The sequence below is a fragment of the Thamnophis sirtalis genome, unplaced genomic scaffold (assembly GCF_051295495.1).
Source record: "Thamnophis sirtalis isolate CommonGarterSnake01/CBP01778 unplaced genomic scaffold, rThaSir2_p1.2 scaffold_14, whole genome shotgun sequence".
Taxonomy (NCBI): domain Eukaryota; kingdom Metazoa; phylum Chordata; class Lepidosauria; order Squamata; family Natricidae; genus Thamnophis; species Thamnophis sirtalis.
The window spans coordinates 43,207,698-43,235,593 of NW_028261394.1; the positions used below are offsets into that span (position 1 = coordinate 43,207,698).

At 40.7% G+C, this 27,896-nt stretch overlaps 1 protein-coding gene across 2 annotated transcripts; it reads left to right on the top strand.

The window, feature by feature from the left end:
- Nucleotides 1–1,335: 1,335 nt before the first annotated feature.
- On the top strand, nucleotides 1,336–27,366 carry CYLD (CYLD lysine 63 deubiquitinase). Of its 2 annotated transcripts, none has more exons than XM_087729338.1 (17): nucleotides 1,336–1,475; nucleotides 5,938–6,608; nucleotides 7,275–7,577; nucleotides 8,612–8,717; nucleotides 10,980–11,075; nucleotides 12,421–12,531; nucleotides 14,245–14,627; nucleotides 16,685–16,850; nucleotides 17,428–17,569; nucleotides 18,476–18,598; nucleotides 19,263–19,354; nucleotides 19,755–19,821; nucleotides 20,630–20,762; nucleotides 22,344–22,452; nucleotides 23,758–23,876; nucleotides 25,539–25,755; nucleotides 26,916–27,366. In XM_087729338.1, the coding sequence occupies exons 2-17, from the start codon at nucleotides 6,099–6,101 to the stop codon at nucleotides 27,098–27,100; spliced, it is 2,862 nt and encodes a 953-aa protein (XP_087585464.1). In that variant the 5' UTR covers nucleotides 1,336–1,475; nucleotides 5,938–6,098; the 3' UTR covers nucleotides 27,101–27,366. The 2 variants fall into 2 exon arrangements, with proteins under 2 accessions (XP_087585464.1, XP_087585465.1); XM_087729339.1 differs by having other exon boundaries at nucleotides 7,275–7,442.
- The last annotated feature ends 530 nt before the right edge of the window (nucleotides 27,367–27,896 follow it).

Here is a 27,896-nt window from a genome sequence, read left to right on the forward strand (position 1 = left end):
TGGCCTTACCAAGGCATTATAAAGTGGTATTAACACTTCATGTGATCTTTATTCTATCCCTCTGTTGATGCAGCCTAGAACGGTGTTGGCTTTTTTTGCAGCCTGCTGCACATGGCTGACTCCTATTTAAATGGTTGTCCACTCCGAGATCCCTCTCGCAGTTACTACTATTGAGCAAGGCACCATATATACTATACCTGTGCATTTTGTTCTTCTTGCCTAAATGTAGAACCTTACTAATTTAAATTATTAGCTACCCAGCGCCATGTGTATGAGATAGGTAGCCATCTGTATCTATCCAATTGATAAATAAATCCTTGGTTTAAAAATATCCCATTAAAAACAGAAATGTAATGTATATTGGAGGTGGGGAGCCTTTGAGAGCTGCATGCAAAAAAATGGCATTTCAATGTATGCCGATTAGTGTACATTTGAAGTGACAATAATTATTCAACGTCTAAGACATAAATTACATCTATTTTCATTATCTCTCTCCATCCACCCAATTTTATATCCATTATATTATATAATTATATGTGTGTGTGTATTTCCTGTTTTGTCTGTCAACGTTTAAATATAGTGCATCTTCTATGCAAAGACTTTAATACATTTTTGGAAGAATCTACACGAAAATCTGCAGATCTGCATAGATTTAAAAAGAAACCAACGAATTTCTCTCCCCTTATGCATTCATACGCATTTTTATTCTTTGCTTTTCAACTGTGCCTTGTTATTTTTATTATTATTATTTGGGGGGAGAAACAACAGAAATCAAAGAATCCCCCCCCAAATAAATTCTACTGTAAATAATTATAAGCGCCCATTACGGATTAATATGTAATACCAGCACAGACAACAGGCCCCCCCTCCGAATGACGTCATCAATCTGGGGGCGGGGGCAGGAAGAGGAGGAAGAATGGTAAGGTTTTACCTTTTAGAGCCCCCGCCCACTTTTCCCTCCGCTCTTTCGCTTTTCATCCAATAGAAAGAAAGGCAGGCGAGTCCTGGGAAAACCCGCCCAATCAAATCAACCGATCACGGCGCGTACGAAGGAGGTGTGTGGGAGGAGGGAGAGGCATCGGGAGGGCCTTTCTTCCCTTTCTAGCCACTCCTCGAACAGAAACGAAGCCGGCCAGCCAATCCAACGACTCGTCGCTACTGTTCAACCTAGCATGCTGGTGAGGGAAAAAGATGGAAATTCCCTCTGCCTGACAGAAAGCGAGAGCGAAAGGGAGAGGAAACCAATCGCAAGGAGAGACGCCTGCTGCCGCGTGTTCTGATTGGCGAAGCGCGGGGACGGGGCGGGGCGGAGCGGGCGCTGCCAACCCAGACCGGGGGGGTTAGGGTGCGCTCGGCGAAGCTCCTAAGGGGATGGAGATGGTGGCGGTCGTCGCCGTCGCTCCCCGTCTTCCCCCACGGGGCGCCGGGAGGCCAAGAAGCCCCGCTGCGGCCGCCTGCGAAGGAAGGAGAGAACGGTAAATGGCGGGAAACGGCCGGAATGGCAGCCGGGCCATGGCGCTGAGGGGGGAAAAGCGTCGCGGCGGGTTCGGTCCCTTCGCCCTCCTTCCTTCGGGGTCCTCCGTGAGTCACGGTTCCCCCTCAGGAAAGACCGCGGCGGCCGGCGAAGCGCTCCTTTGAGGTCGCTGCACAACAGCCCTGCGAGGTAGGCTGGCCTGAGAGGAAAAGCGGCCGGCCCAGACTCGCTGTCGGGGGAGACCGGGGTGGTGGTGGTGTCTCAAACGGGGCTTCTGCTATTTTATTTGAATGATTTATTTTGTCAGTGCACAACATATGTACAATTATCATCATCATCATCATCATCATCATCATCATCATCATCATCATCATCATCATCATTCTCTTATTCATTAAACATGAAACTCAGTCAACTGAACATTTAAAATATGTCTAGGAAATTATTATTTTTACTATTATTATTATTATTTCATTAAACATAGAACTCAGTCAACTGAACATTTAAAATGTGTCTAGGAAATTATTATTATTATTACTGTTATTAGTATTTATTCATTGAACATGAAACTCAGTCAACTGAAATAATAATAATAAAAATAAAAATAATAAAATAATAAAAATATACTTTATTCATTAAACATGAAACTCAGTCAACTGAACATTTAAAAATGTCGCAAATACCGTTGACTATTATTATTATTATTATTACTACTATTATTATATACTTTAATCATTAAACATGAAACTCAGTCAACTGAACATTTAAAAATGTCGCAAATACCATTGACTATTATTATTATTTCATTAAACATGAAACTCAGTCAACTGAACATTTAAAAATGTCGCAAATACCATTGACTATTATTATTATTATTATTATTACTACTATTATTATATCCTTTAATCATTAAACATGAAACTCAGTCAACTGAACATTTAAAAATGTCGCAAATACCATTGACTTATTATTATTATTACTACTATTATTATATACTTTAATCATTAAACATGAAACTCAGTCAACTGAACATTTAAAAATGTCGCAAATACCATTGACTATTATTATTATTTCATTAAACATGAAACTCAGTCAACTGAACATTTAAAAATGTGTCACAAACACCATTGACTATTATTATTATTATTACTATTATTATATACTTTAATCATTAAACATGAAACTCAGTCAACTGAACATTTAAAAATGTGTCACAAACACCATTGACTATTATTATTATTATTACTATTATTATATACTTTAATCATTAAACATGAAACTCAGTCAACTGAACATTTAAAAATGTGTCACAAACACAATTGACTATTATTATTATTATTATTATTATTATTATTATTATTATATACTTTATTCATTAAACATGAAACTCAGCCAACTGAACATTGAAAAATGTGTCACAAATACCATTGACTATTGTTATTGTCTGTGGTTAGAGTCACAGTCTTGAGACTGGTGGGAAATTTAGTAAGTCAAGTTCTAACCAAGGAACTAAGGATGGTTAAGGTTTGAGGACAGGGATAGTTCAAAGCGGGGTTTGGGGTTTTTATGTAAATTTAGGGTGTATATGTCTGATGAATTCATGAGTGACTTTGGGCCAGTCCTCCTCACAGGGTTGTTGTGATGAGGAAAAGGAAGTATTAGCTATGTTTGCCACCTTTCAGTTATTTATAAAAAGCAATAAAGGCAGGCTACGTAATAAATTAGATCTATCTATCATCTATGTATTTCTATAGCTATTCATTTCAATCAGTTTGTATCTATCGGTCTGTCTGTCTATCTATCTGCTATCATCTGTCATTATCAATCTCTCATCTCTCTCTCTTCTGTCTGTCTGTCTCTAGCTATTTTTCTGTCTCTCTCTCTCTCTCTCTCTCTCTCTGTCTGTCTGTCTGTCTCTTGTCTGCCTGCCTGCCCGCCTGCCAGCCCGCCCACCAGAGGTGGGTTCCTACCAGTTCGCACCTATTCTGTAGAACCGGTTCGTCAAATTTACCGAACCGGTTAGAAGAGGTTCCACCAGTGGATCCGGAAAGCAGGCCACACCTACAGAAGAGGTTCCAAAATTTTTTGAAACCCATCACTGCCACACATACAGACAGACATACAGACAGACAGACACAGGGAGAGAGAGAGAGAAAGAGGAAGAAAGGAAGAAAAAAAGAAGAAGAGAGAGAGATGAAAGAAAAAAAGAAAAAAGAGATAGAGAGACAAAAGGAAGGAGAGAGAGAGAAAGAGAAAACACATGGCCGGCAAGCCACTCCCACAATAGAGGCCACACCCATAGAGTAGGTTCCAAAATTTTTTGAAACCCACCACTGCCGCCCGCCCACCCACCCATCTTCTTTATCTTGCCTCTCTGCCTGTTGATACCTATTTCACTTATCTATCATCCAACCATGCTAGGAAGTCCTTTAAGTATCGCTCCGAGGGCTCTAATCATAATTGGTATAATGACAAATTTCTTTTTCCATAAGCGTTCAACTTCAAATTGCATGTCCCAATATATAGCAATAGCAATAGCAGTAGACTTATATACCGCTTCATAGGCCTTTCAGGCCTCTCTAAGCGGTTTATTTGTAAGGTTTTTCCCCAATGGGTTTTCCTCTGTCCTAGCATGACCCAGAATAGCAATGTCAACCAACCAGGCCTTCTTGTCAGTAACTGTTCTATATCAGGCACGTAATGAACAAAGATTGCTGTCTGATCTTAAAAATCCCATAAGATCTTAACCTGTTGTTTCTCCAAAACCTTCCCAGCTTGAGGGTCCCAGGAAGTTATTATTTTTTTTAAGCTATATTCAAATTCAAACTTCTGGTGAAGTTTCCAATGAATAATTCTGCAAATTAGTCATGTGGTTGCTTGAGGTTAGATTGTGAAATTGTTCTGCAGCCTCTGATCAAACAGTCAATTGTTTTATCCTTTTTCACTACAAAGGCCACTGTTTGCTGTCCTTTGTTTCATGTTGAATTTTCGCCTTCTTGCAATTAGTTGGCAAAGCTACTCTTCACATTGTTATGGTGGTGCTGGCAGCTGCTCCCCCTCCTCATTGACTCTTTTCCTTTAGGTTGGCTTCTCCATTACCTAAGCACACACCTCTCTGTGTTTGAGACATAGAGGGAGCTCCTTAAAATGTTTGGGATATGCTTTGTGTACAATTTCAGAGACAGGTTTCTCCCTCCTCCCCTTTCTGGTTTCACTTTCTCATTTAGGGAGCCACCTTTTGTGCTGGGCAGGTTGACAAACGTGCCTAAAGTTTGTGTGTGTATATGTGTATGTGTGTCCATGTGTCTGTATTTGTCCATATGTGTATCATATATATATGATAAACATATATGAAATATATGTGTGTATGTATATATTTATGCCAGCCAAATGCACATCATTTTTCATTTGTTTTCTTAAGGGTGATGAAACAAAAATAGGATCTTGTTTACTTCTAGGCAGGTTTAAGATTTTTCACTTAGAAAGCTGTTAACTTTTCTCTGGATATCTTATACTTAAAAACAGACAAAGGTTCTGTGGTTTTGTCCTTTTAAAATGTCTACTCTATAGAACAGTGGAGGTTTTTGTGTGTGCATGTCTATATCTATTATAAAAATATTTCTTTTTATAGTACTTACATTACTTCAGCCAGAGTTCTTGGGTTCGTCTTTTGCAATCAGAAAACAAATACTGAGGTCACACTATTATATAACAGAAAGAGATTTATAGGGGAATCACGATCATGCCTGTTCTGGAATAAAGACTATTAAGTTCAGTCGTGCTTCATTGTGAGCTAGCCTGCACAAAAACGGCAGCTGTGTTGTGGCAGAAGCCATTGTGGACTAGAATCTGTTTCTGCACCATAAGCCAGGGTGGTGTCACTGGTTTGCTCAGACTGAAACTTCAGGCTGAAGTGGTTCATGTCTTAACTTAGTGAGCTTAAATATGTATATGCAAACCTTATGATCATATGGAGTCTCTCTGCATAAGTCATACTGAACAACAAAGTTAGCAGTGAGCTGTAGCTTTCCCCACACTAAAGGTAAAACTTTGGTTTTCTCTATAGTCAGATTGTGAGATTAACAAAACACTTGCCTCATTTTTATTTCCCCCCCCCCAAGAAAATTCAACTAAAAGAGGGGGGGGAGACTCTTATTTGTGAGAGCAGCTGTCCACTCAGTTCAAGATATTAATAAGGATTGCAAAGATAAAATCTACATGGTCAGTTTTGTGGTGGCGGTGGTGTGATGATGAATCTGTTAGGTAGTCAATTTTATTGTGCTGAGAAATTCTTCAGCATGACCTTTGGAGCTATCTAAACATGTCCTCATTCTTGCCAGCTGGATGTTGTCATAGGTCTATAAAAAAATCAGTGATGATGCTTGCTTTCAAAAGTGTCTTGTTTTCCTGTCCTTCACTCCTTTAGCTTCTAATGATGTTCTCCCTTTATTTTTATGCTTCAGCTCATCTATTCTGGATTTAGCTCAGTAGGACATGAATGAAGAAAATTACGTCATTGGAGCTGGAACTTTGAAAAAACACACTCTCATTTACAGTTATGCTGCCAACTTAAGTTTCTTTTGAAGATTCTTCTTTTTCGCCTTTACACAAAGCTTGAACCACAATGACTTCGGGTTTGTGGAGTCAAGAAAAAGCGAGCTCTCCATATTGGGAAGAGCGTATATTTTATTTACTTCTCCAGGAATGTAGCATTATAGACAAGCAGAGTCAAAAGCTATTAAAAATACCTAAAGGTAGTATTGGTCAGTTTATTCAAGACAGGTCTTCCGGTGGCCACATCAGGAACAACCCTTCGTCCAAAAGCAAGAAGCTACAAATAGGAATCAAGATTTTGGAACAGCCCCACGTGGTCCTGTACGTTGACGATAAAGAGCTCGTTGACATAGATGAAAAGCGAGCCGAGCTGCTATTGGCAATCACCAATTGCGAGGAAAGATACAGTATATTTAAAAGCAGAAGCAGGCTGCGTAAGGGCCTCCACATCGATGTTGGTTCCCCAGTGAAAGTGCAGCTGAGATCAGGAGAAGAGAAATACCCTGGAATAGTTCGCTTTAGAGGACCCTTAATACAAGAGAGATCTCTGTCGGGTATATTTTTCGGGGTGGAGCTTCTGGTAAGGATTCTCTTCCTTTTTTAATGTGCATTGGTGAAGCATGCTTTCTGGTATGGTTGTGTGGGCCATTCTCAAAACCAGCAAAGCGTTAGGTTTAATTCGTTCATTGCATTTGTATCCCTGCCTTCCTTTTAAGATTGAAGGATTGTGGGGGATGTTTTATCCACACCATTTTATCCTTGCAACGTAGCTGAAGTTGAGAGAATGTCTGCATGCCAGACATGAATGAATATCTTTGCATAAATTTCAATTTATCATTTGCTGGATTCCTGCAGTTTGTTGAGCTAAAAATAAACTGATTTATGGCAGTTCAGCATACTGCTGTGAAACAGGCCTCCCTAATCTTAAGATAGCAATAGCAGTTAGACTTATATACCGCTTCATAGGGCTTTCAGCCCTCTCTAAGCGGTTTACAGAGAGTCAGCATATCACCCCCAACAATCCGGGTCCTCATTTTACCCACCTCGGAAGGATGGAAGGCTGAGTCAACCCTGAGCCGGTGAGATTTGAACCGCTGAACTGCTGATCTAGCAGTAGCCTGCAGTGCTGCATTTAACCACTGCGCCACCTCGGCTCTTCCCGTGAGTTGGAATTTCTGTGAAGGTTAATGCACATTTGGCCGAACTTCACCATTCATTTTCATCTTTCCCTTTTTTGTAAACACAGGAAGAAGGTCGTGCTCAGGGCTTTACTGATGGACAGTACCAAGGCAAACAGCTGTTCAGATGTGATGAGGACTGTGGAGTGTTTGTTGCACTAGACAAACTAGAACTGATGGAAGATGATGACAATGAGCTGGAGAATGACTATGCAGCTCCAGTTGACTCAATGCAGGTAGACCTTCCTCCTTTGGAGCTCAACTCCAGGGTTTCTGTGAAGATAGGGAAGAATATAGAGTATGGGACAGTTATATTCTGTGATGTCATACCGGGAAACGAGAGTTTAGGATACATTGTTGGAGTGGACATGGTAAGAAATCAAGATTTTTATGATTTTTTTGCATGTGTGTTTAAAGTAGTACATGCAATATTGCTGGTGGGTGGAATCCTTGAAAGCTACTTATGGCGGTTGTTGCCATGTGTAAATCACTCTAGTATATTTTTAGTATCAGATAAAATGTATGTTAATTTGCTTTTGGGGAGGATAATCATGCTTCTTGGATTACAGCATAGTAACAGAGAATCTTCTCTAGGGCGTTTGAATCTTACACTACAGTATTACTTTGTTGGACAACAAAAGTGAACAAGATTACATATGAGTTTAACGGGCTTTACTTATTGTTCAAAATGTCTTGCCAAATGTCAAAATGTCTTGATTCTAATGATAAGCATGTTTTATTGAACTCCGTTCATTTCTGAGAAAAATGGTGACGTATGTCAGCGTTAGTCTCTTTAAGGGCTATAAAAAGACTCTTCGGTATGAATTTGAACCTCTCCATTTGTAATGCTCAAGAGCACTTCAATAATACTTCCTGTTCCTCACCTTTGTCCTGAAATTTGTTTCTATAATTGGAAGACATACAATAGTTTTGAAGTAGAAATACTGAAATCAAATGTTCTACTTGGCAAAATATGCATAGGTATTTGATGTGGCAAAATGTCGTTTGCACATTGAATATAATGGGTTGTGCTTGCATAGCCTCACTTGGTTCCACTTAGAACAGTTAACTTTCTCCTCAACCTTTCTATTTTCTCAGTAACCAATGAGAATGGCTATATTTGTGTAAGTTCTCTAATTGCTTACAAACTGGGCTTTGTACCTCAGTAATTGGCAGTTTTTTTTCTTAACTCTGACATATGATTATTAGTAGACAAATTGTGTTTCTGTCTGCGAGAGGTGGGTTGCCAGCATTACAAGAATCTGCCTTTTGTGTGTGATGGTTTGTGCTTTCAACCTTAGCTTTGCATAGCCTTTGCAAATTTTAGTAACATCCTGGTTTTCTTGAATGCATTCAGCTGTTCTCTTGGGCTATAAGGATAAACATGTTATAAAATGCTTTTTAGGATAATCCAATTGGAAATTGGGATGGAAGATACAATGGACAACAGCTCTGTAGTTTTGCAAGTGTTGAAAGCACGCTTCTTTTGCATATCAATGATGTTATCCCAGGTAATATTTTATTTTGATTTTGAGAAGAGTTTCCAGATTTTAGCAGGTTGATTAATGTCTGGTTCTAGTTTTAGATTTGCTTAAAATTTGGCCTTTTGCAGTTCATTCTTAAAGTAGATGTTTCAGTATCTACTATATTACTTGGCGTTGGTATGTGTGTGTGTGTGTTTTCTTTTGGTAATGTGCATTTCCTTTTGATTCTGGAAATGTTTTCAGAATCATTAAAATGTCATGTATTTTGTTTCATAAACTCATTCAGAAGTGCTACAACAATGCATTACAGGTAGTCCGTGACTTATGACCACAATTGACCCCAAAATTTATGTTCCTAAGTGAGACAGATGTTAAGTGAGTCCTGCCCCTTTTTACATCCTTTCTTGCCACACAGTTATTCAGTGATCACTGCAGTTGCTAAGTTAGTATCATGGTTGTTAAGTGAATCCATTGACTTTGCTTGTCAGAAAATCACAAAAGGTGGATCACATGACCCTGAGACACTGGATTTTGATTGATTTTATTTGATTGATTTGATTTTATTTGATTTTATTATATTTATATGCTGCCCTTTCCCCCCGAAGGGGACTCAGGGCGGCTCACAATTCAAATCAGGGAAGGGGGGGTACAGACAGAAAATAAAAGACAAAACATAACAATACATAATTTAAAAACACACAACAGTATACCATTCGAGAAGGGGGGCAAAAACTCTTTAGCCCCAGGCCTGTCGGAACAGCCAGGTTTTAAGGGCTTTGCGGAAGGCCTGGAGGGTGGTGAGGGTTCGAATCTCCACGGGGAGTTCGTTCCAGCGGGTGACCATAGAGATGCTGCAACAGTTAGTGAAAAACCATCATTTTTTTTAATGCCCTGGTAACTTTGAACAGTCACTAAAGGAACTGTTTGTAAGCCAATTATATTTGTCTTAATAGGATGCTGGCCTTCACAACTATTTCTAGGTGATAAAGCTTGAGGGCTGAAAGTCCCATTATCTGGAAGTGAATTTTCTACTTCAGAAATTGGCTTTGTTTAGTAGGATAGTGTGTGGGCTAGGGAACTAGAACAGCGTTGAATGGAAATGATGCGGCTGCAGTTCACATTCGTGAGTAATTATGCATAATGATTTAAAGGCTAGTTAAGAACACTTAAAAACCTGTAAGAAACAATGCATAAGGTCTCTCCAGGTGATTCTGTTTTTTTTTTGTAAGCGTTTGTGTATTAGATGATGGGATTGTTTCCTTACACTTTCTTTAAAAAGAATATGTTCAAATGATGCCCACATATGCTCGGATCAAAGAATTGATGTTTGTGAGAAGGGTTCGTCACCACAGGCAATCTGTTCTTTTCTCCATATTATTAGAGTGCCAGTTTTTCTATTCACAAAGCTTTAATAATACTGTAACCCCTGTGCTGCATGCATGAGTCAACTGCTTGCACTGGAGGTATATAGTGACTTGGACAGGATCTACTGAGATTAGCTGACTTGCTTAGCAAGAAACCATAGAATCTTATGTTACTAGACAGCTCTATGGTTTTTCAAACTTGACATTGGCGATGAAACTATTTAGTTGGCTGCATTGCCAAGGAAACTGAAATATGCGAGCAGCCTTTGGAACCAGCAGCTCATACATTTCTAGGGAAAGTACAGCTGGATTAGGAGACTTACCTTTTGGCTTCGTCAGGACTAAGACAGAAGCTTTGTAGGTGTAAATTGAACCTTTGGCTGAATTTGAGAGAGATGAAAACAGAATAACAGAGTTGGAAGGGACCTTGGAGGTCTTCTAGTCCAACCCCCTGCTTAGGCAGGAAACCCTACACCACTTCAGACAAATGGTTACCCAACATCTTAAAAACTGCCAGTGTTGAAGCATGAGATTGCAGATAGGTGTAAGAAAGCATTAGAATTGCTTTGCTGGATTAGTATAAAGATTTATTTAGACTGGCAAACTGTTCCAACAATGGCCAACTGAGAAAGTTCTTATTTAATATTTAATCATTAACCGTTTAAAAAAAACAAACTTACACATTGTTCCTGGATAATGGTAGTTCATATTATAGTTTCATTATGACAGGTATTATAATTGAGGCATCATGTTACTGTTCGGTTTATCTCTACATGTAAAATCTTGTATGTCAGGACTTTCAGCCCTCCTGAGGAATGTCTAATGTGTCTCCTATTTTTGATTAATGTTTTGAAACTAACACATTGCATTGTTGTATAGGGTGCTCTTATCTTTTGTGAAATATCTAAACTCTGCTCTGTTTTAGAGGCCGTGTCTCAGGACAGGAGAGCTCCCAAACTCGCTTATACTTCCAGAGGTGGTGGTGAGAAAGGTTTTGGTCATAGCAAACCAAAATCTACAGGTACTTTGACTCGACATTTCAGTGAAACTTAGAGTGTTAAATGAGGATCTCCTCATGTTGCTATTCAAAAGCAAGTGTGACTACTAAAACGGTCTCTCCATCAACATCAGTGAAGATATTTAATGTGTACTTTATTGTGTTCCTTATAAAGATTTGAACATATCAGCATCTTTAATTGCTCTCCATATATATGGAAAAATAAATGTGTTACTGCACCAGTTATGATTGGAGCTCTTTGAGTGATACTTAAAGGACTTTCTAGGATGGTTGGATGATAGATGAGTGAGATAGTTATAGACAGATAGAGAGGGAAGACAGAGAGGAAAGATAGAGGAGAGAGAGAGAGAGGGAGAGGGAGAGGGGGGAGGGGGAGGGAGGAATGGAAATGGATAAATTCATTTTCCATTGAACCCTCTGGATTCACTGCTTGAATTTCCTGTGCTTGATCCTTCAAGTGGAATACAAGGAGCCAAATTGCTCCTCACTTGCAAATGTGATCTGTAAAATAGCAGCAAGAAGAGGGGTTTACGTTGAAGAGTTAGATGTATTGTAAAAGGATGTCCAAATTGCAGCAGGAATCATAAGAACCTTTGCATAGGTGCATATTTCTAGGATTATCCCAATTTATGTGTATCAATCTGTGAAGAGATTCTGGTTGCACCCTTCTCAACCGGTGGATCTTTCTAGTCTACTGAACAAGACAATTTAGACAGTTTCTGCCTTGCATATTAAGATTACGATTACAGTTTAACAGTCCATATTTCACATGTTCAAAGGATGTATATGAGTCAAGAGTTTTTGGGATTTGGTGGCATGTAATTTTAAATAATCTACTGGTTATGGTTATGGTTTTGGTTTAATTTATTTGTATGCCGCCCTTTTCCCTGAGGGGACTCAGGGCGGCTCACAACTCAAAAGGGAGGGGAAATACAAACAGAGTAACAAAAACATAAAACCATACATAGTTAAAAGTACAACAATCTGAAGTTCATTCCTTCTAAGATATTAAGATATTAAGTCTAAAATCACTGATCCGTATGTGGTATTAATTTTATGGACATTATTGAGAAAACAGTTTCATTAAGCTTAAGCAGAATGTTTACCTGATGTAGCTTTGTTTTCTAAAAGTTACTATGTGCATAGCTTGAGATGTAAGCTGAGAACAGAGTTATTTGGTTTAAAGGCTTGGGACCGCATGAGATCATGCAGCGTTGAAGTGATTGGACCAGACAACCAGCAGTGGTGTTTCTTCCATAAAAGTCATACAGTTCTGATGCAGACTTTTCTAAGAACATCAAAGCTTACTTGTATATATTCTTCCTTTCTGACATGGCCTCTTTTTCAGGTGCACTCTCTGATCCTGGAAACAGAAACAGAACAGAATTTTTCTACGCTTTAAATGGCTCCTCAGTAGATTCTCAGTCAAAATCAAAAAATACATGGTATATTGATGAAGGTAACAAACTGGATTTTGATCACAGATGTAGTAACAAAATATGACTGTAATGATGCAGAGAATTCTGACAACTGTATTGACCTATATTTTTGGATGCGCTTTGATGCATCCTTCCCCCCCCCCCAAACTGCAGCTTTCCTTGTATTGCTGCTTTGAGTCAAGATGAGCATGGCCCATCATCCACTACTTGCTTCCACAACCTCTGAGGAATTATTTTACACTCTCATTTGATCCAGCAACTTATTACAAACAGCTTTTGAAAGTTGCCCTTGACTTTTTTTTTGTAGCAATTCCTTGTAGTAGCAGTCACGTGGCTTTAAGAGGATGGGGAAAGAAATCCAAATCTCGTTTGGTTAATTTCCAGTTCCTTAGTTCATGGCTGTAGTTTGTCAGATAACTGAAGACTTTTTCTTCGGTTTTTTCGGGTTTTTATGGTAATTTTTCAGTCGTGGTAGAAAATGCCCAACATTGCCTGACAGCTTGATCTAACTCTCTTTATTAAACCAGTTGGGTTGCAGGCAGAGCGTGCAAGAGTCTTATAAATAGTAATGTGCTATTATACCAGCTTGTGACCTCATGCACTGAGCTTTGACTCATGATTTATTTATGTGTCTTCAGGAGACAAGTTGGTGAATGTGTCCTTTAGGGCCTCTCCCTCCGCCACTGATTGTACAAATTCACGAGAGGGGTAGATTTCATTTTTCGTTTCCTGGTAAATCTTGGCCTCCAGATTACTAGCATCTCAGCACTGTTTTTCAGCAACTGTGTGATGCATAGATTTCAACTCCCAGAATTCCCTAGCCTACACAGTCCAGAACAGCAGTTTTAAGCAAATAGTTTGAAGTTGACCAATAACTCTTGAATATTAATTAAAAAAAGACCAATAACTCTTGAAGAGCCAAGGTGGCGCAGTGGTTAAAAGCAGCACTGCAGGCTACTGCTAGATCAGCAGGTCAGCGGTTCAAATCTCACCGGCTCAGGGTTGACTCAGCCTTCCATCCTTCTGAGGTGGGTAAAATGAGGACCCAGATTGTTGTTGGGGGCAATATGCTGACTCTCTGTAAACCGCTTAGAGAGGCCTGTAAGGCCTATGAAGCGGTATATAAGTCTACTGCTATTGCTATTGCTATTGCTATTAAATAGTCCTTAAATTTGTTGAATAAGATGGAATTGTGACTTCAAAGGTTTTTATGTTCAAGGGCTTTTTGTCATTGTCACATCAGCTTTTCTGCTGTGTCCAGCTGCCATAGAGTGTAGGAGTCTGAGAAAACTTAAGGGACAATACCCAATTTATTTGGAGCAAGTATTAAGATCACATGATATTCTGTATGAACCTGGAATGAATCCAGGATCCCAGTTTCTTCCCCCCCCCAAGTTTGGAATTGGTGTCACCTGCTATAATCTATCACTGAGAAACTTTGTAAATTATTTATGAAATTTTATTTGGTTTGCTGATTGGTGTAGCGGCAGAAGCTCAGATTCTTGGTTATAGTCCTTGATTACAGTATTAGTAAAATCTACCTGTTAGCAAGTGCCAATAAACTGTTTGAAAGCAATTTATTCTTACATGATAGGAGAGAGAGAGAGGGAGGGAGGGAGGGAGAACATTTTACTCATTTTATGTGAGAAGTGCATCACATCAATTCAGGTACCTTAATAAAAGTTGAAGTTTGTAATCTCTGCCTATTTCTTTGCTTGCCTCCAATTCAACAGTGGCTGAAGATTCTGCAAAATCACTCAATGACTCCTCTTCCGGCTTTGGAAATTCTTCCCCACCCCTCCAGCCTGCGCCGTCGAATAGTTTATCTTCCGAAAACAGATTCCATTCCCTGCCTTTCAGCCTAACCAAGATGTCAAGCACCGCCAACAGTTCCATATCACACAGCCCGCTCTCCTTATCTGTCCAGTCGGTCATCGGAGAAGGGACTTCCGGTCCCACACAAGAGAGTCCTCCAGCTACCGTGGCCCCTATCAACATGCATGGCCTCGAAGCTGGCTCTTTAGCAGAAGTGAAAGAAAACCCTCCCTTCTATGGAGTAATCCGTTGGATCGGGCAGCCGCCAGGGGTCAACGAAGTGTTAGCCGGGCTTGAACTGGTAACTACTGTCGGATTTGAGAACCTGTGTGGGGCAATTCCTGCCCATCTCTAACCCTGCGTTATCTTTTCATTATTGCCTTTCTCTTAAATTTCCTGGCTACTGCTTGACTGACATCAGACCAGATGAAAACTTAACCGCCAGGCTGAAGCCAGCTCAGAATTCTGATATACAGATAGTCTTCGAGTTACGACCATAATTGAGTCTGCAATTGAGGTTGTAAATCATGATAATGTACCGTATTTTTCGAAGTGTAAGACAGACTGGAGTATAAGACGCACCAAGATTTTGAAGAGTCAAATTAAAAAAAAAAGTAGGTAGGTAGATAGAGGGATAGAGAGGGAGAGAAAGGGAGAGAAATACAGTAGTAGGTAGGGAGAGAGAGAGTAGGTAGGTAAGTAGATAGGTAGGTAGGTAGATAAAGGGAGAGAGAGAGAGAGAGAGAGAGAAATATGGTAGGTAGGGAGAGTGTATGTATGTATGTATGTAGGTAGGTAGGTAGAGGGATAGCGAGAGAGAAATAGAAAGAGATAGAGAAATACAGTAGATAGGGAGAGAGAGAGTAGGTAGGTTGGTAGGTAGAGGGATAGAGAAATAGAGAGAGAGAGAGAGAGAGAGAATACAGTAGATAGGGGGAGAGGTAGGTAGGTAGAGAGAGAGAGAGAGATAGATACAGTAGATAGGGAGAGAGAGAGTAGGTAGGTTGGTAGGTAGAGGGATAGAGAAATAGAGAATACAGTAGATAGGGAGAGAGGTAGATAGTTAGATAGAGAGAGATACAGTAGGTAGGGAGAGAGAGTAGGTAGGTAGGTAGGTTAGATGTTTCCAGGTGTATTTATCCATGTGCTGGAGAAGGAAATTGCTGACACAGCACTTGATCAATGTAATTCTCTTCAGTCAGTTAAAGAGCTTTCCAAAAGGAAAAAAAAAAGTTTTTGCACTCTGCAAAGTTCCCAAAAATGGCCCGTTTTTTGCAAAAACGGCTCTGTTTTTTATTTTTAAAAAGGCATGAATAGAGTGCAGAGTGTTCCGGGGGGGACGGGGACAAAATGAGTAAAAAACAGCCCATGTTTTGTCAAAAGAAAAAGCATGCATATCCTTATGGAGGCTGATAGAGTGCTGCTGGGGGTGGGGCAAAAAACAGCCCATTTTTTGCTCATTTCTGCCCTCCCCAGCCCCCAGGATCTCTCTGAAAACCTCCATAAGGATATGCATGGCCATTTTGATGAAGGGGCGTGGCTTTGGGAGGCAAAAAACGCTATATTCAGTGTATAAGACGCACCCAGATTTTCAACCTCTTTTTTGAGGAAAAATGTGCATCTTATACTCCAAAAAATACGGTAGGTCTCCACAAGATCGGAAGCGATTTTTTTTTTTGCAGCCGTTGTTAAGTGAACCCATAGTTTGGTATGGGGCAATTTTGGGGGGAAGTAAATGTCTGAAATTGTGGCAGTGGTGAAATTCAAACATTTTTATTACCAGTTCTGTGAGCGTGGCTTGGTGGGCGTGGCAGAGGGAGGATACTGCAAAATCTCCATTCCCTCCCCACTCTGGGGCCAGCCAGAGGTGATATTTGCTGGTTCTCTCAACTACTCAAAATTTCTGCTACCGGTTCTCCAGAACCTGTCAGAACCTGCTGAATTTCACCCCTGAATTGTGGTTGTGTGTGTGTGTGTTTGTGTGTTTGTCTGGGCTTTGGAACTTCAAAACCGAGTCACAAGTCCCATTTGGCTTTGTTGTAATTTTGAACAGTCACTGAATGAGTGAGTGATTGTAAATCAAGGACTTGCAGTTCTGTGACCCATTGTGCTAAGTGGGGAGGGACGGATGTAAAGTAGGGACACTACATCAAAGGAGATGGTGATCTCACCAGGAGCCACATTTAAGCTTTGTAGTTTCATCAGAAATCGTGTGGATGATGTGAGTGTGCTATTCAAGGTTTGGGTCGGGAAGCTTTAAGTGCCATTTAGCCAGGTTACACGCAGGAGGACGTCCCGTGGTGCTACAATTTCTATAGATGTGAGCATTGACCACAAAGTGCAAATTTGTTTTCCCAGGAAGATGAATGTGCAGGTTGCACCGATGGGACATTTAAAGGGACTCGTTACTTTACCTGCGCACCAAAGAAAGCTCTTTTTGTCAAACTGAAGAGCTGTCGACCCGATTCCAGATTTGCTTCGTTGCAGCCGGTGTCCAATCAGATCGAACGTTGCAATTCCTTAGGTATGGTCTCCCTTTCTCTCTCTCTGTACAGTTTTGCTTTCGTTCTGAATTGGGGGTTGGGGGACCATTTCCAACGATCTCTGTGCATGTGGGTGTGTGCTTCTGCCTGTAAGCATGTATATGAGATTGAGATAAGAGATTGAGATTTGTTTTATTTATATGCCGCCCTATTCCCAGGGGGACTCAGGGCGGCGAACAACTCAAGGGGAAAAGGGAACACACAGTACAATACAAACATTCAAAATAGCCAACAGCCACACAGGTCGAGAGGGGAAGGGAACTCATCAACCCCAGGCCTGCCGACACAGCCAGGTTTTAACGGCTTTTTGGAAGGCCTGGAGAGAGGTGAGGGTCCGAATCTCTGTGGGGAGTTCGTTCCATATATGTGCACGTTTCTGAGAAATAAGTGTACGTGTTTCTGTCAAAACAATGTTGGTCACAAGAATGGAGAAATGGGTGGACCTGTGACTTTCCTGGACTTCGTATCGGGCTTTTGATATTTCCATTGTGCTTGTTGCTAATGTGGGATTATGAAAGGGTACAGATGTAGCTTGAATTCCCTTATTTGTTTTTTCAGCTTTTGGAGGCTATCTCAGTGAAGTGGTTGAAGAAAACACTCCTCCCAAAATGGAAAAAGAAGGACTGGAAACAATGATCGGGAAGAAAAAGGGTATCCAGGGACATTATAACTCCTGCTACTTAGATTCCACCTTATTCTGGTAAATAAAGGGGAAAAAAAACTGCATTTCAAGCCTGAGATGAAGAAAACACAATGATATGATTTTTGCACATTCAACGAGGTTACATGAACCTAATAGCGTGCGCATGTTATTTTTGTGACATGCCCAAAACGTGATCACTTGACTGTGGGGGATACTGTGAGAGTCATATTCAGTGCCTTCGTAACTTTGAATCGTCATTAAACAGGGGAATACTGTGTATATTAGGGATTTCTTTTAACCGTGTAAGTTGGCCAGAGCTTAGTTTACAGTTTGGGAAAGGCTTTATGTTTAATTGATAGAATCAAAATTAATTACTTCTTCTCCTGGGTTTCTTTTTCCATTCCAAGTATTCCCGTCTCTCTCTCTCTCTCTCTCTCCTCTCTCTCTCTCTCTCTCTCTCTCTCTCTCTCTCTCTCTCTCTCTCTCTCTCTCTCTCTCTCCTCTCTCTCTCTCTCTCTCTCTCTCTCTCTCTCTCTCTCTCTCTCTCTCTCTCTCTCTCTCTCTCTCTCCCTCCCTCCCTCCCTCCCTCCCTCCCTCCCTCCCTCCCTCTCTCTCTCTCTCTCTCCCCCTCCCTCCCTCCCTCCCCCTCTCCCTCCCTCCCTCTTTCTCTCTCTCTCCCTCCCTCCCTCCCTCCCTCTCACACATTCTCTTTTCTAAGGCAAAATTGTCCCAAATTCGACTTAAACATGGTGAGTTTAGCTGCTGGCAAGGTTCAGATCACACACTTTCAAAATGTAAGCGCTGTTCCTGGAAACAGATATTTGTCAGGATCTCACAGAATCCGTTAAAAGCATCTCTTTCTGTGTTAGATTTTAGGACAGTTCTCAACCTGAAGGTGGTTTCCTCCCCCCTCTCCCTCTTCTTTTCCCATTTGAAATTTATTTTTTCCCACTACTCTTTCAGCCTGTTCGCATTCAGTTCTGTTTTGGACACAGTCTTGCTTCGGCCGAAAGAGAAGAATGATGTAGAATATTATAGCGAAACTCAAGAACTTCTACGGACAGAGATAGTGAATCCCCTTCGCATGTAAGTACAAATGAGCTACCTGTAAAACATGCCAGTTTTGGTGGGAAATATCGAAAGCGTCTTCTACAGACAGGAAGGTGTTTGAAATGGTTTCTGGAGGGTGGAACAAGAAGCTTGAAAACCCCTGCTTCGGTTTGACTACTTCTGGCCCCTCCACAATTTTTAACTGGTTTTTACCTCTGTTTGCTTGTTTTTCCTTTTGGTTTGCGGATGGCAGATCAAGTGGTTGTAAATGATACTAGCCGATAACCCGGCATTGCCCAGGTATTTATTTGTAGGGGGGAAATGTCCGCACCAAACTTAATTTCTAATGTTGGATTTTCCCCCTTACCAGAGGGATCCCCCTTGTGGAGGATTGTGAAGCCATTACCATGGCAACTCTACTGCACTGTACAGTGGAAGCCATTTTATGGCAGTACAGTAGAAGCCATTTAAAGGCACAACAGGCTGCATATTAACAGAACACACACCCCGAGGGGTGTCTTACCCCCACAGTATTTTTCTCCAGAGAGAGTAAGTCATCTGTGTACCAAGTTTGGTTGAAGTTGTGACTCTGTTCCAGAGTTATGCTAGAACATACACACACACACAGACACACAGACACACACACACACAGCCATATGTATATATCTTTTTTTCAGGCTTTTCATCTTTTATCTTCTAGATATGGATACGTGTGCGCCACAAAAATAATGAAGCTGAGAAAGGTCCTGGAAAAAGTTGAAGCTGCATCAGGATTCACCTCGGAAGAAAAAGGTAGAATTCATTCTGTAATATTGTTAATGAGGAAGAACTGAAAGAATGTTTCACGTTATTAAACGTAAGTCGAGATCAGATCTTACCATCACCATAATAAACCCTTTTAAGTTCATTTGGTAGCCCGTCCTTGTTCTAAAGGCTGTGCTTAAAGTGGCAAATTAATGAAATTCTACATATGCAGAGTCTTCAAACGATTAAAGACAAGTGTCAGACCATCTCCAAATAATCTAAAAAAACATTGGTTTCCCAGTTACGTGGTTAAGAGTTTACCATTTTTAATTGCTATTAACAGTTTTGAGACTTGGTTTCTTGCAATGTTTTGTAATTTTGTATTTTTGCTCTTAGTTTTTTTGGTTGTCTGTCTGATACCCTGATGAAACTCTTTTTTTTTTCCCAGATCCAGAAGAATTTTTGAACATTTTGTTTCATCATATTTTAAGAGTAGAACCACTCTTAAAAATAAGGTAAACACAGTCCTTGGCTCACACAAGAGGAATTTTTAAAACCACAAGAGTTATTTTATTATCTATAATTTATAATCTTGAGGATAATTTCCGGCAAAAAGTTATGTCTGGGAGCACCCTGCAAGCATCTCCATTACTTTTATTTGTGTTTAGTTTTGTAACGTGTGAACATTTAGCTGTGCCTTTATCTTGAGAGCTTGGGGATATTTCAAAAGCTTTTATTGCTGCCTCATCCCGCTTACTTAACTTCACTGATAAATGTCAGTTATGTCTCAAACTTGTATCCGCTATAATAGCATCAGGTGTAGAGAACTTGTGGTCAGCTCAGTATTGCTAAATTTCAATTTGCAGCACTTATGGGCTCAGTCTCTCTCTATAAATATAAATGTACAGACTGGTAACGTATCAGCTATTTAACTTTAAACTAAATAATCTCTTTACCCATTTGGGGAATAATTTATTCCAGGATCAAATCTGGGTCAGTCATCGGGACTAAAGGTTTATTCTTCTGAGTTTTTAGACTCGTGTTGGAGCCTATCTTCAGGGAACCTTTCTCTAGCAGGAGTCTGTTATTTGTTATAAATATACGAATGAATAATAATTTATTCTTATATTTATGACTAAAGCTTTGGAAAGGATTTTAAATTCCATGTGATCCGGCTTCTTTCCGGATGCCGGAATCCATTGCTACATGATTCTGCTGTAACCCTGAAGACAAATCTGGTTCCAAGAGGAGTAGTAGGCTGTCTTTTTTAAAATCAATATGAAGCGTCCCCATTGTCAAATCCACTTGCGTCTCTCTTCTTAGATCGGCAGGGCAAAAAGTCCAAGACTGCTATTTCTATCAGATTTTTATGGACAAGAATGAGAAAGTTGGAGTGCCCACCATACAGCAGTTACTGGAATGGTCTTTCATCAACAGCAATTTGAAATTTGCAGAGGTTTGGAGAACGATTCCTCTTTTTATAGTTTTACCAATCAGTGCACATTTTGCTGGGTGGGGTTGACCCAACTTTTGAGAAGCTGAAGCATGCAAGTGTCTTTCACAGTAGTTCACTACATTCTTAATTGATTAGGAGGTGACTTCATTATTATTATTATTATTATTTTTACAAATCTTTTTTATTTCCATTTCATTCTATACAATCACATGTTTACTGTGCAACCGAGGCATATAACATTGGGTAATAAACACAGCCCTCACTTTTATAGAAAATGCCCCCTACAATACAAACCCAATATACCGCCTTAGCCCACCATACGCCCTCTTTCATCCCCCTCCAACTTTCATTCTTCCTTCTCTCATACCCCTCTACACCTACTTCCCCTCCCCCTCTATCTAACCCTAACCCTATCACTCCCTCTCTTAATCCATTCCCTCCCTTCCTTCTCCTCCTCCTCTCTCTCACCCTCTCTACTCTCCTTCTTCTTTCACTCAGCTTCTCCCTTCGGTATACTTCTATTACTTTCCAATATATTCAGTTTGTTCTGTTTTGACACTAACATTAAAAAAACCACAGTATACAAGTGCAATCATGCTTTAAAATTTAACACATATTTCCCCCCCTCCCCCTAGATCCCCACCTCCCCCCGACTTCCCAGAGCCCATACATGGTATAACTTTTTTTGACAATCACAGTCTAAAATATCTCTACATTGAACTCAGCTTCTTGCTGTTACCCAAATTTTTAACAGTTTAAGTTATTACTAATTTTAAGCTTAAAATTAGTGACTTCATTATTTTGAATGAGGGATTTGCTTCTTCAGTAGATATCACAAGAACTTCCTTGATGCTTTGCCTGAGCTACTTGTGCAAATGATTTATTAATTAAAGAATAGGCAGGGAACGCAACGTGTCCAGATGTTCCTCGGCTTAAATTCACCGCTGCTTTGTGTGAAACAACCAGTGGAAAAGGGATTCTGGGAATTCTAGTTCAGCATCACCCGGAGGCCCATTAGTTTCCTTCTTGCTTTAGATCAGGGCGTCAAACCTTGGCAACTTCAAGATTAAGAGGTTGCGGAATTCTAGAGCCGAGGTGGCGCAGTGGTTAAATGCAGCACTGCAGGCTACTTCAGCTGACTGCAGTTCAGCAGTTCGGCTGTTCAAATCTCACTGGCTCAGGGTTGACTCAGCCTTCCATCCTTCCGAGGTGGGTAAAATGAGGACCCAGACTGTGGGGGCAATATGCTGACTCTGTAAAACCGCTTAGAGAGGGTGAAAGCCCTATGAAGCGGTATATAAGTCTAACTGTTATATAAGTCTAACTGCTATTCTGGGAGTTGAAGTCCAAAACTCTAAAAAGTGGCCTAGTTTGACACCCTTACTTTAGATGAAGATGAAGTCAGAGATAGGACGAACCTGTATGACTGATTATATGTATACCAAACTTTAAGATTTTTTTTTTAGTTACTTGCTTTTGAGAGAGCTGTTACATTAAGGGGCATCAGGATTTAATAAACTGAAACAGAGAGAATGAGGTTTCTTGGCTAAAACATACATCCTTTTCTGTTGGTTTTACTAGGCCCCCTCATGTCTGATCATTCAGATGCCTCGATTTGGGAAGGACTTCAAAATGTTCAACAAAATATTCCCTTCTCTGGAATTGAATATCACAGACCTGCTTGAAGATAGTAAGTTTAAATAGTCTTCATGATAGTGCAATAAGACTGAATTTTCAGTTAAAATGAATTCCATGACATTACAGTTTCAGTTTAGAGTTTATTAGGATTTGAATGCCGCCCACTCTCAAGAGACTCAGGGCGGCTTACAGATGAAAACAGGGAGGGGGAACATATAAATTTTTTTTTAAAACCAGACATTAAAAATTACACAACATTCATATAACTTAGGATGGGGCTGGATAAATCAACAGCCCCAGGCCTGCCGGAACAGCCAGGTCTTAATCGCTTTGCGGAAGGCCGGAAGAGTAGAAAGGGTCCGGATCTCCACGGGGAGATCGTTCCATAGGGCTGGAGCAGCTACAGAGAAGGCCCTCCCCCGGGGAGTCGCCAGCTGACAATGACCGGCAGATGGAATCCGGAGGAGGCCTAATCTGTGTGATCTTATAGGTCTCTGGGAGGTAAATGGCAGGAGGTGGTCCAAATGACATTTGATGAACGAACCTGGATGCTTCATCAATATCGCGGAAATTGTGAATGTTGTGGTTTTGTTTTTAAAGTGTTGTCTTTGTCTAGTTTTCCCCCTTCCCTTGTCTATTGTGAGCCACCCGGAGTCCTTCGGCAGTGGGCGGCATACAAGACAAATAAATACAAATACAATAAAATGAATCACCTTCAAAATAATGCTGTGCACAAAAAAACGTCATTTCAATGCAGATATACAAATAGAATCAGGGTCTGAAATCTTCATTGCAGACTTTAGCAGGACCATACTAGTGGTTGATTTCCAGACTGCTCCAGGTTTGATCATAATACCTTTTCTCCGCTTCCTAAAATGAATGAGTTCCTAACCACCAGGAAATAAAGAATACAGATATCCTAAGTCTTTAGCAGATAATCTGTTACCAGCCTGTCTGCTGACTTAATTTTTTCTGTTGGGATTTTGGTGGCAGGTTTTTAAGTTGAATGCCCATTGTGTCAACGCAGAATGAACAAGACTTAATTTTTCCAACAATTCCTGGAGAAATTGTGAGGAGTCCCCCCCCCCCCCAGCTTCAGCTCTTGCTTCCACCCATTCCTTCCTGTCTGCCACACCTGTTTAATTCTCAATAGAAAAAATTTAGAACTCTAAACTTCCAAATATGACAGGGCACATTCTTTAAATTAGTAATACCTGTGCACAAATGGAGCGAGCTAGTTTTCTTTTACTCAAAAGTTTTGTTGCCTATTTAAAAAAAAAAACATAGATGTGGACTTCCGTTTATTCAGAATGGTAGCCTCCAGTACAACGGGTGTTTTTCCTCTTGTAAATTGCAGCCCCAAGGCAGTGTCGTATCTGCGGAGGACTTGCAATGTACGAATGTCGGGAATGTTACGAAGATTCGGACATCTCCTCTGGTAAAATCAAGCAGTTTTGCAAAACTTGCAATACGCAGGTAAGGGTTTTTCTTTTTCTTTCTTTCTTTCCCAAATGTCCTAGGACAGGGATGGCAAACCTGTGGCACACGAGCCAGAGGTGGCACACCGAGCAGTCTCTGTGGGCACCCGCGCCGTCACCAACTGGTCTTTGCGGGCACTGGAGTGCCAGAAAACAGCCTGAAAAATGGCCCAAAAGCAGGCTGTTTGGGGGGCCGTTTTCACACCGTTCAGGTCATTTTGGGGCTGTTTTTGTGGCATTTTCTAGGGTGTTTTCAGACTGTTTCTTGGGCCGCTTTCAGGCCATTTGCAGGCCATTTTTCAAGCTGGTTTTGGCCCGAAAAAACAGCCTGGAAAACGCCCCCCAAAACAACCTGAAAACGCCCCCCCAAAAACATCAAAAATAAAAAGGCATGCGGCATGCGCGCACCGGCCAGCTGGTCTCCCGGTTTCTGGCACTCTGGCATGGACACATGCATACACGTGTTGTGACTCAGCAGAAACCTCCTGTGAGTTGTTTCAGGATGCAGGGCTGATCGACTCACAGGAGAGGATAACGAGCAGCTGTGGCTCGTTAGGATCTGCTCCTACGGATAAAAGACTGATGGTGCCACGCCCTAGTTGCAGAAGTCAACGTTCCGTTCCTATTCTAGTCAAGTCTCTGTTTGTTTGCAATCATCGAGAAAAAGCACTTGGAGAAGTGATTTGATTTATATAAACCTGTTTTGCTGTAGTTTACTTTTGCCAGAGAATTTATCTATATTTATTTTGGGCTCACAGCCAGCAAGAGCCGGGACTGATTAAAAACATTCCTTTGCAAGCTGTGTGTGGCTGTAGTTTCTTTTAAAAAAATAATAATAATAATTTTTATTTTGTTACATAAACAACACATACCCACACCAGTGGGAAAAGAAAAAATCAAAACACAAAAAAGACAAAAAAAACAAAAAACAAGGCAGGGGGGAAAAAAAGGAAAAACAAAAGAAAAAAACGAAAAAAAACACAGGTATATATTATAAAAAAGTATATCTGCTGGTTACAACATGTTTTGGTGCATCTCTTCCATTAATTCATATTAATTCAAATATCTTAACTCAAATGTTTACCATATTGACATCATCATACCTCCACTTTTAGTTGACTACAGTTATTTATACATCTTTCATCCTTAACTATGCCAAAGATTTAATCCATAACCACATGCTAACATTTCATTTACTTGTTTGTAAAATCCTCTATTAACATCAAATCCTCATATCCTGTTTTAGCTAAACATCCATAATATTTAATACCAAAAATTCCATCTTCCATGTATATAGTTTATTATATTCTCCTTTCTTTATGTAATTATATTGTATATCATAACATTTTCCCCATATTAGTTAACATTTAACTGTATATAGTTTTATTTTATTTTTTAATAGTGATAATTATTGTGATTAATAACCTTTGTATATGGTCCAAAAATATTTCCACCTGTGGCTGTAGTTTCTGAACGGACAAGTTGGAGTTCAGAACACACATGTACGCACATTCCAATTTTGGGCACTTGGTGCCGAAAAGGTTCGCCATCACTGTCCTAGGAATTCGTTTTTGATACTGCTGTCTTGTGTGAGAACTGGGTTCTTTCAGGCATGGTCCAGAAGGTTTGCTAAAAGTTTCTTCCCTCTGTCCCCTGATAGGTTCACCTTCACCCCAAAAGGCAGAGTCACAAATTCAACCCAGTGTCACTTCCGAAAGATTTACCGGACTGGGATTGGAGGCACAGCTGCATCCCTTGTCAGAAGATGGAGCTCTTTGCTGTCCTTTGTATAGAGACGAGCCACTATGTGGCTTTTGTTAAATATGGCAAGGAAGATTCCTCTTGGCTCTTTTTTGATAGCATGGCTGATCGGGATGGTATGTATTCTCTTGTGAACGCTCAACTGTTAGCCTGGTCCTTAAATGAATGAACTTTTTTAGTACTCAACATCTGTCGTGAGACTCATAATGTCACGGTTGAAGCAATAATGACCCAGTCTTTCAACCATGGCATATGCTTCTGTCAATGTTCCCCAGATTGTAGGGCACCTCGTTGAGAAAAAAACCAGGTTAATGCTGTAGGCTAAGACCTAAAAAAAAATCAAATATCTGCTCAGCTTTGGGAATTCCAAACGTTACATCCAAAAGTGAATTTGGACAGTAGCAGGATATGGAAAGTTGAAGGAGACAATATAATAGAATAAAAGAATTGGAAAGGACCTTGGAGGTCTTTGAGTCCAACCTCTTGCTCAAGCTGGAAACCCTAAACCATTTCAGACAAATGGTTGTCTAGTCTCTTCTTAAAAACCTCCAGTGTTGGAGCATCCACAGCTTCTGGAGGCAAATTGTTCCACCAATTAATTGTTTTCATGACCAGGAAATGATAGTTATAGGTTGGTTTTCTCTTTGATCGGTTTCCACCCATTGCTTCTTGTCCTGCCCTCAGGTGCTTTGGAGAATAGCTTGACTCCCTCTTCTTTGTGGCAACCCCTGAGATATTGGAAGACTGCTATCATGTCTCCCCTAGTCCTTCTTTTCATTAAACTAGACATACTCGGTTCCTGCAACCGTTCTTCATATGTTTTAGCCCCCAGTCCCCTAATCCTCTTCATTCCTCTTCTCTGCACTCTTTCTTTTTGTGAAACTCATGTGGTTTATTCCATAATGGATAATTTTGGACACAAGTTTGAGATTTAAGTTGGCATGAAGTAGAATGCTTCTTACCTGGGATTACATCATCTCCCAAAAGTGCTTTTTTCAAGAGGCAACTTGACTTTCTTTATTTTTCCTCGAAGACGTTTTGCTTCTCATCCAAGAAGCGTCTTCAACGCTGAAGCTTCTTGGATGAGAAGAGAAACGTCTTCATAGAAAAACCAGAAAGTCCAGTTGCCTCTTGAAAAAAGCACCTTTGGGACAGCCGTGACTTGGCTGCCCGAGAATCTCCATAGACCTGTGGTCATCTCAGAACAACATAGTTTGGGCTGTCTTATTGTCCTGCTGGGGTAATGCTTTGTCCTGCCTTCTTTTCTCTTCCCAAGGAGGTCAAAATGGTTTTAACATCCCTCAAGTGACTCCGTGCCCGGAAGTCGGCGAGTATCTGAAAATGTCTCTCGACGAATTGCACTCTCTGGACTCGAGGAGAATCCAAGGCTGTGCGCGGAGGCTCCTTTGCGATGCTTACATGTGCATGTATCAGAGCCCTACGATGAGTTTGTACAAGTAGGACGTGGAGGACTCTCGTGGGAATGGAGCCTTTTCCCAAGGACTGGACGGTGGCCCAAGAAAGCTCAATGGAGCTCTCTCAGCTTGTGCGTCTGTTGCTGGCAATGGATGCCTCAAAAGGGTATGGAAATCAAAGAACTAGAAAGAAGAAGAAGAAGCTATTTTAACAGAAAGGGGGAAATGGTGCGGTGTTGTGTTGCTAAAACATTCAAATGTTTTCGCTCTTGGACCTCTGTGTGTGTGTGTGTGTGTGTGTGTGTTTGTTTTTTTTTTAAAATAAAAAAAGTCTAAATGAAGCGATTGTAATGTTTAGGTTGTGTTTCAGAGAAACTGTTTACATAGATCGAAGATTACACCCTCCACCCCCACCCTCTAGAGCCTTCTGATGCTTCTGATCCTGCACAGCCTAATGGAAGAGGACTATATATTTTGGAAGTTGTACGTTTCCCAGCGTTGTCTCCATCGTGTCCGTAAGACCAACCCGTACCACCTTGGCTACATCAAGGTCTTTCGATTCCTTATTTTGACCCGGAATAAGTCAAATCACAAAACCCAAATCATCTCGAGTGCACCGAGTTGAGTGCATCAGTGCAGATATACGTGATCAGTCCACCTTGTTTGCTCTGGACCAAGAATTCTCATTGTTTTCTTCGTAGCAAATGGGTACCTGCCAAGAAAAGGAAGAGTAACGAGGGTGCAACCTTGCAGCCGTACTCAGAGCTCCAGAAGTGGCCTCCCTTGGCCAGATTTGCCGCCTGAGTCCTGTTCCATGAACTCGAAGCCATTTGTAAGGTCGT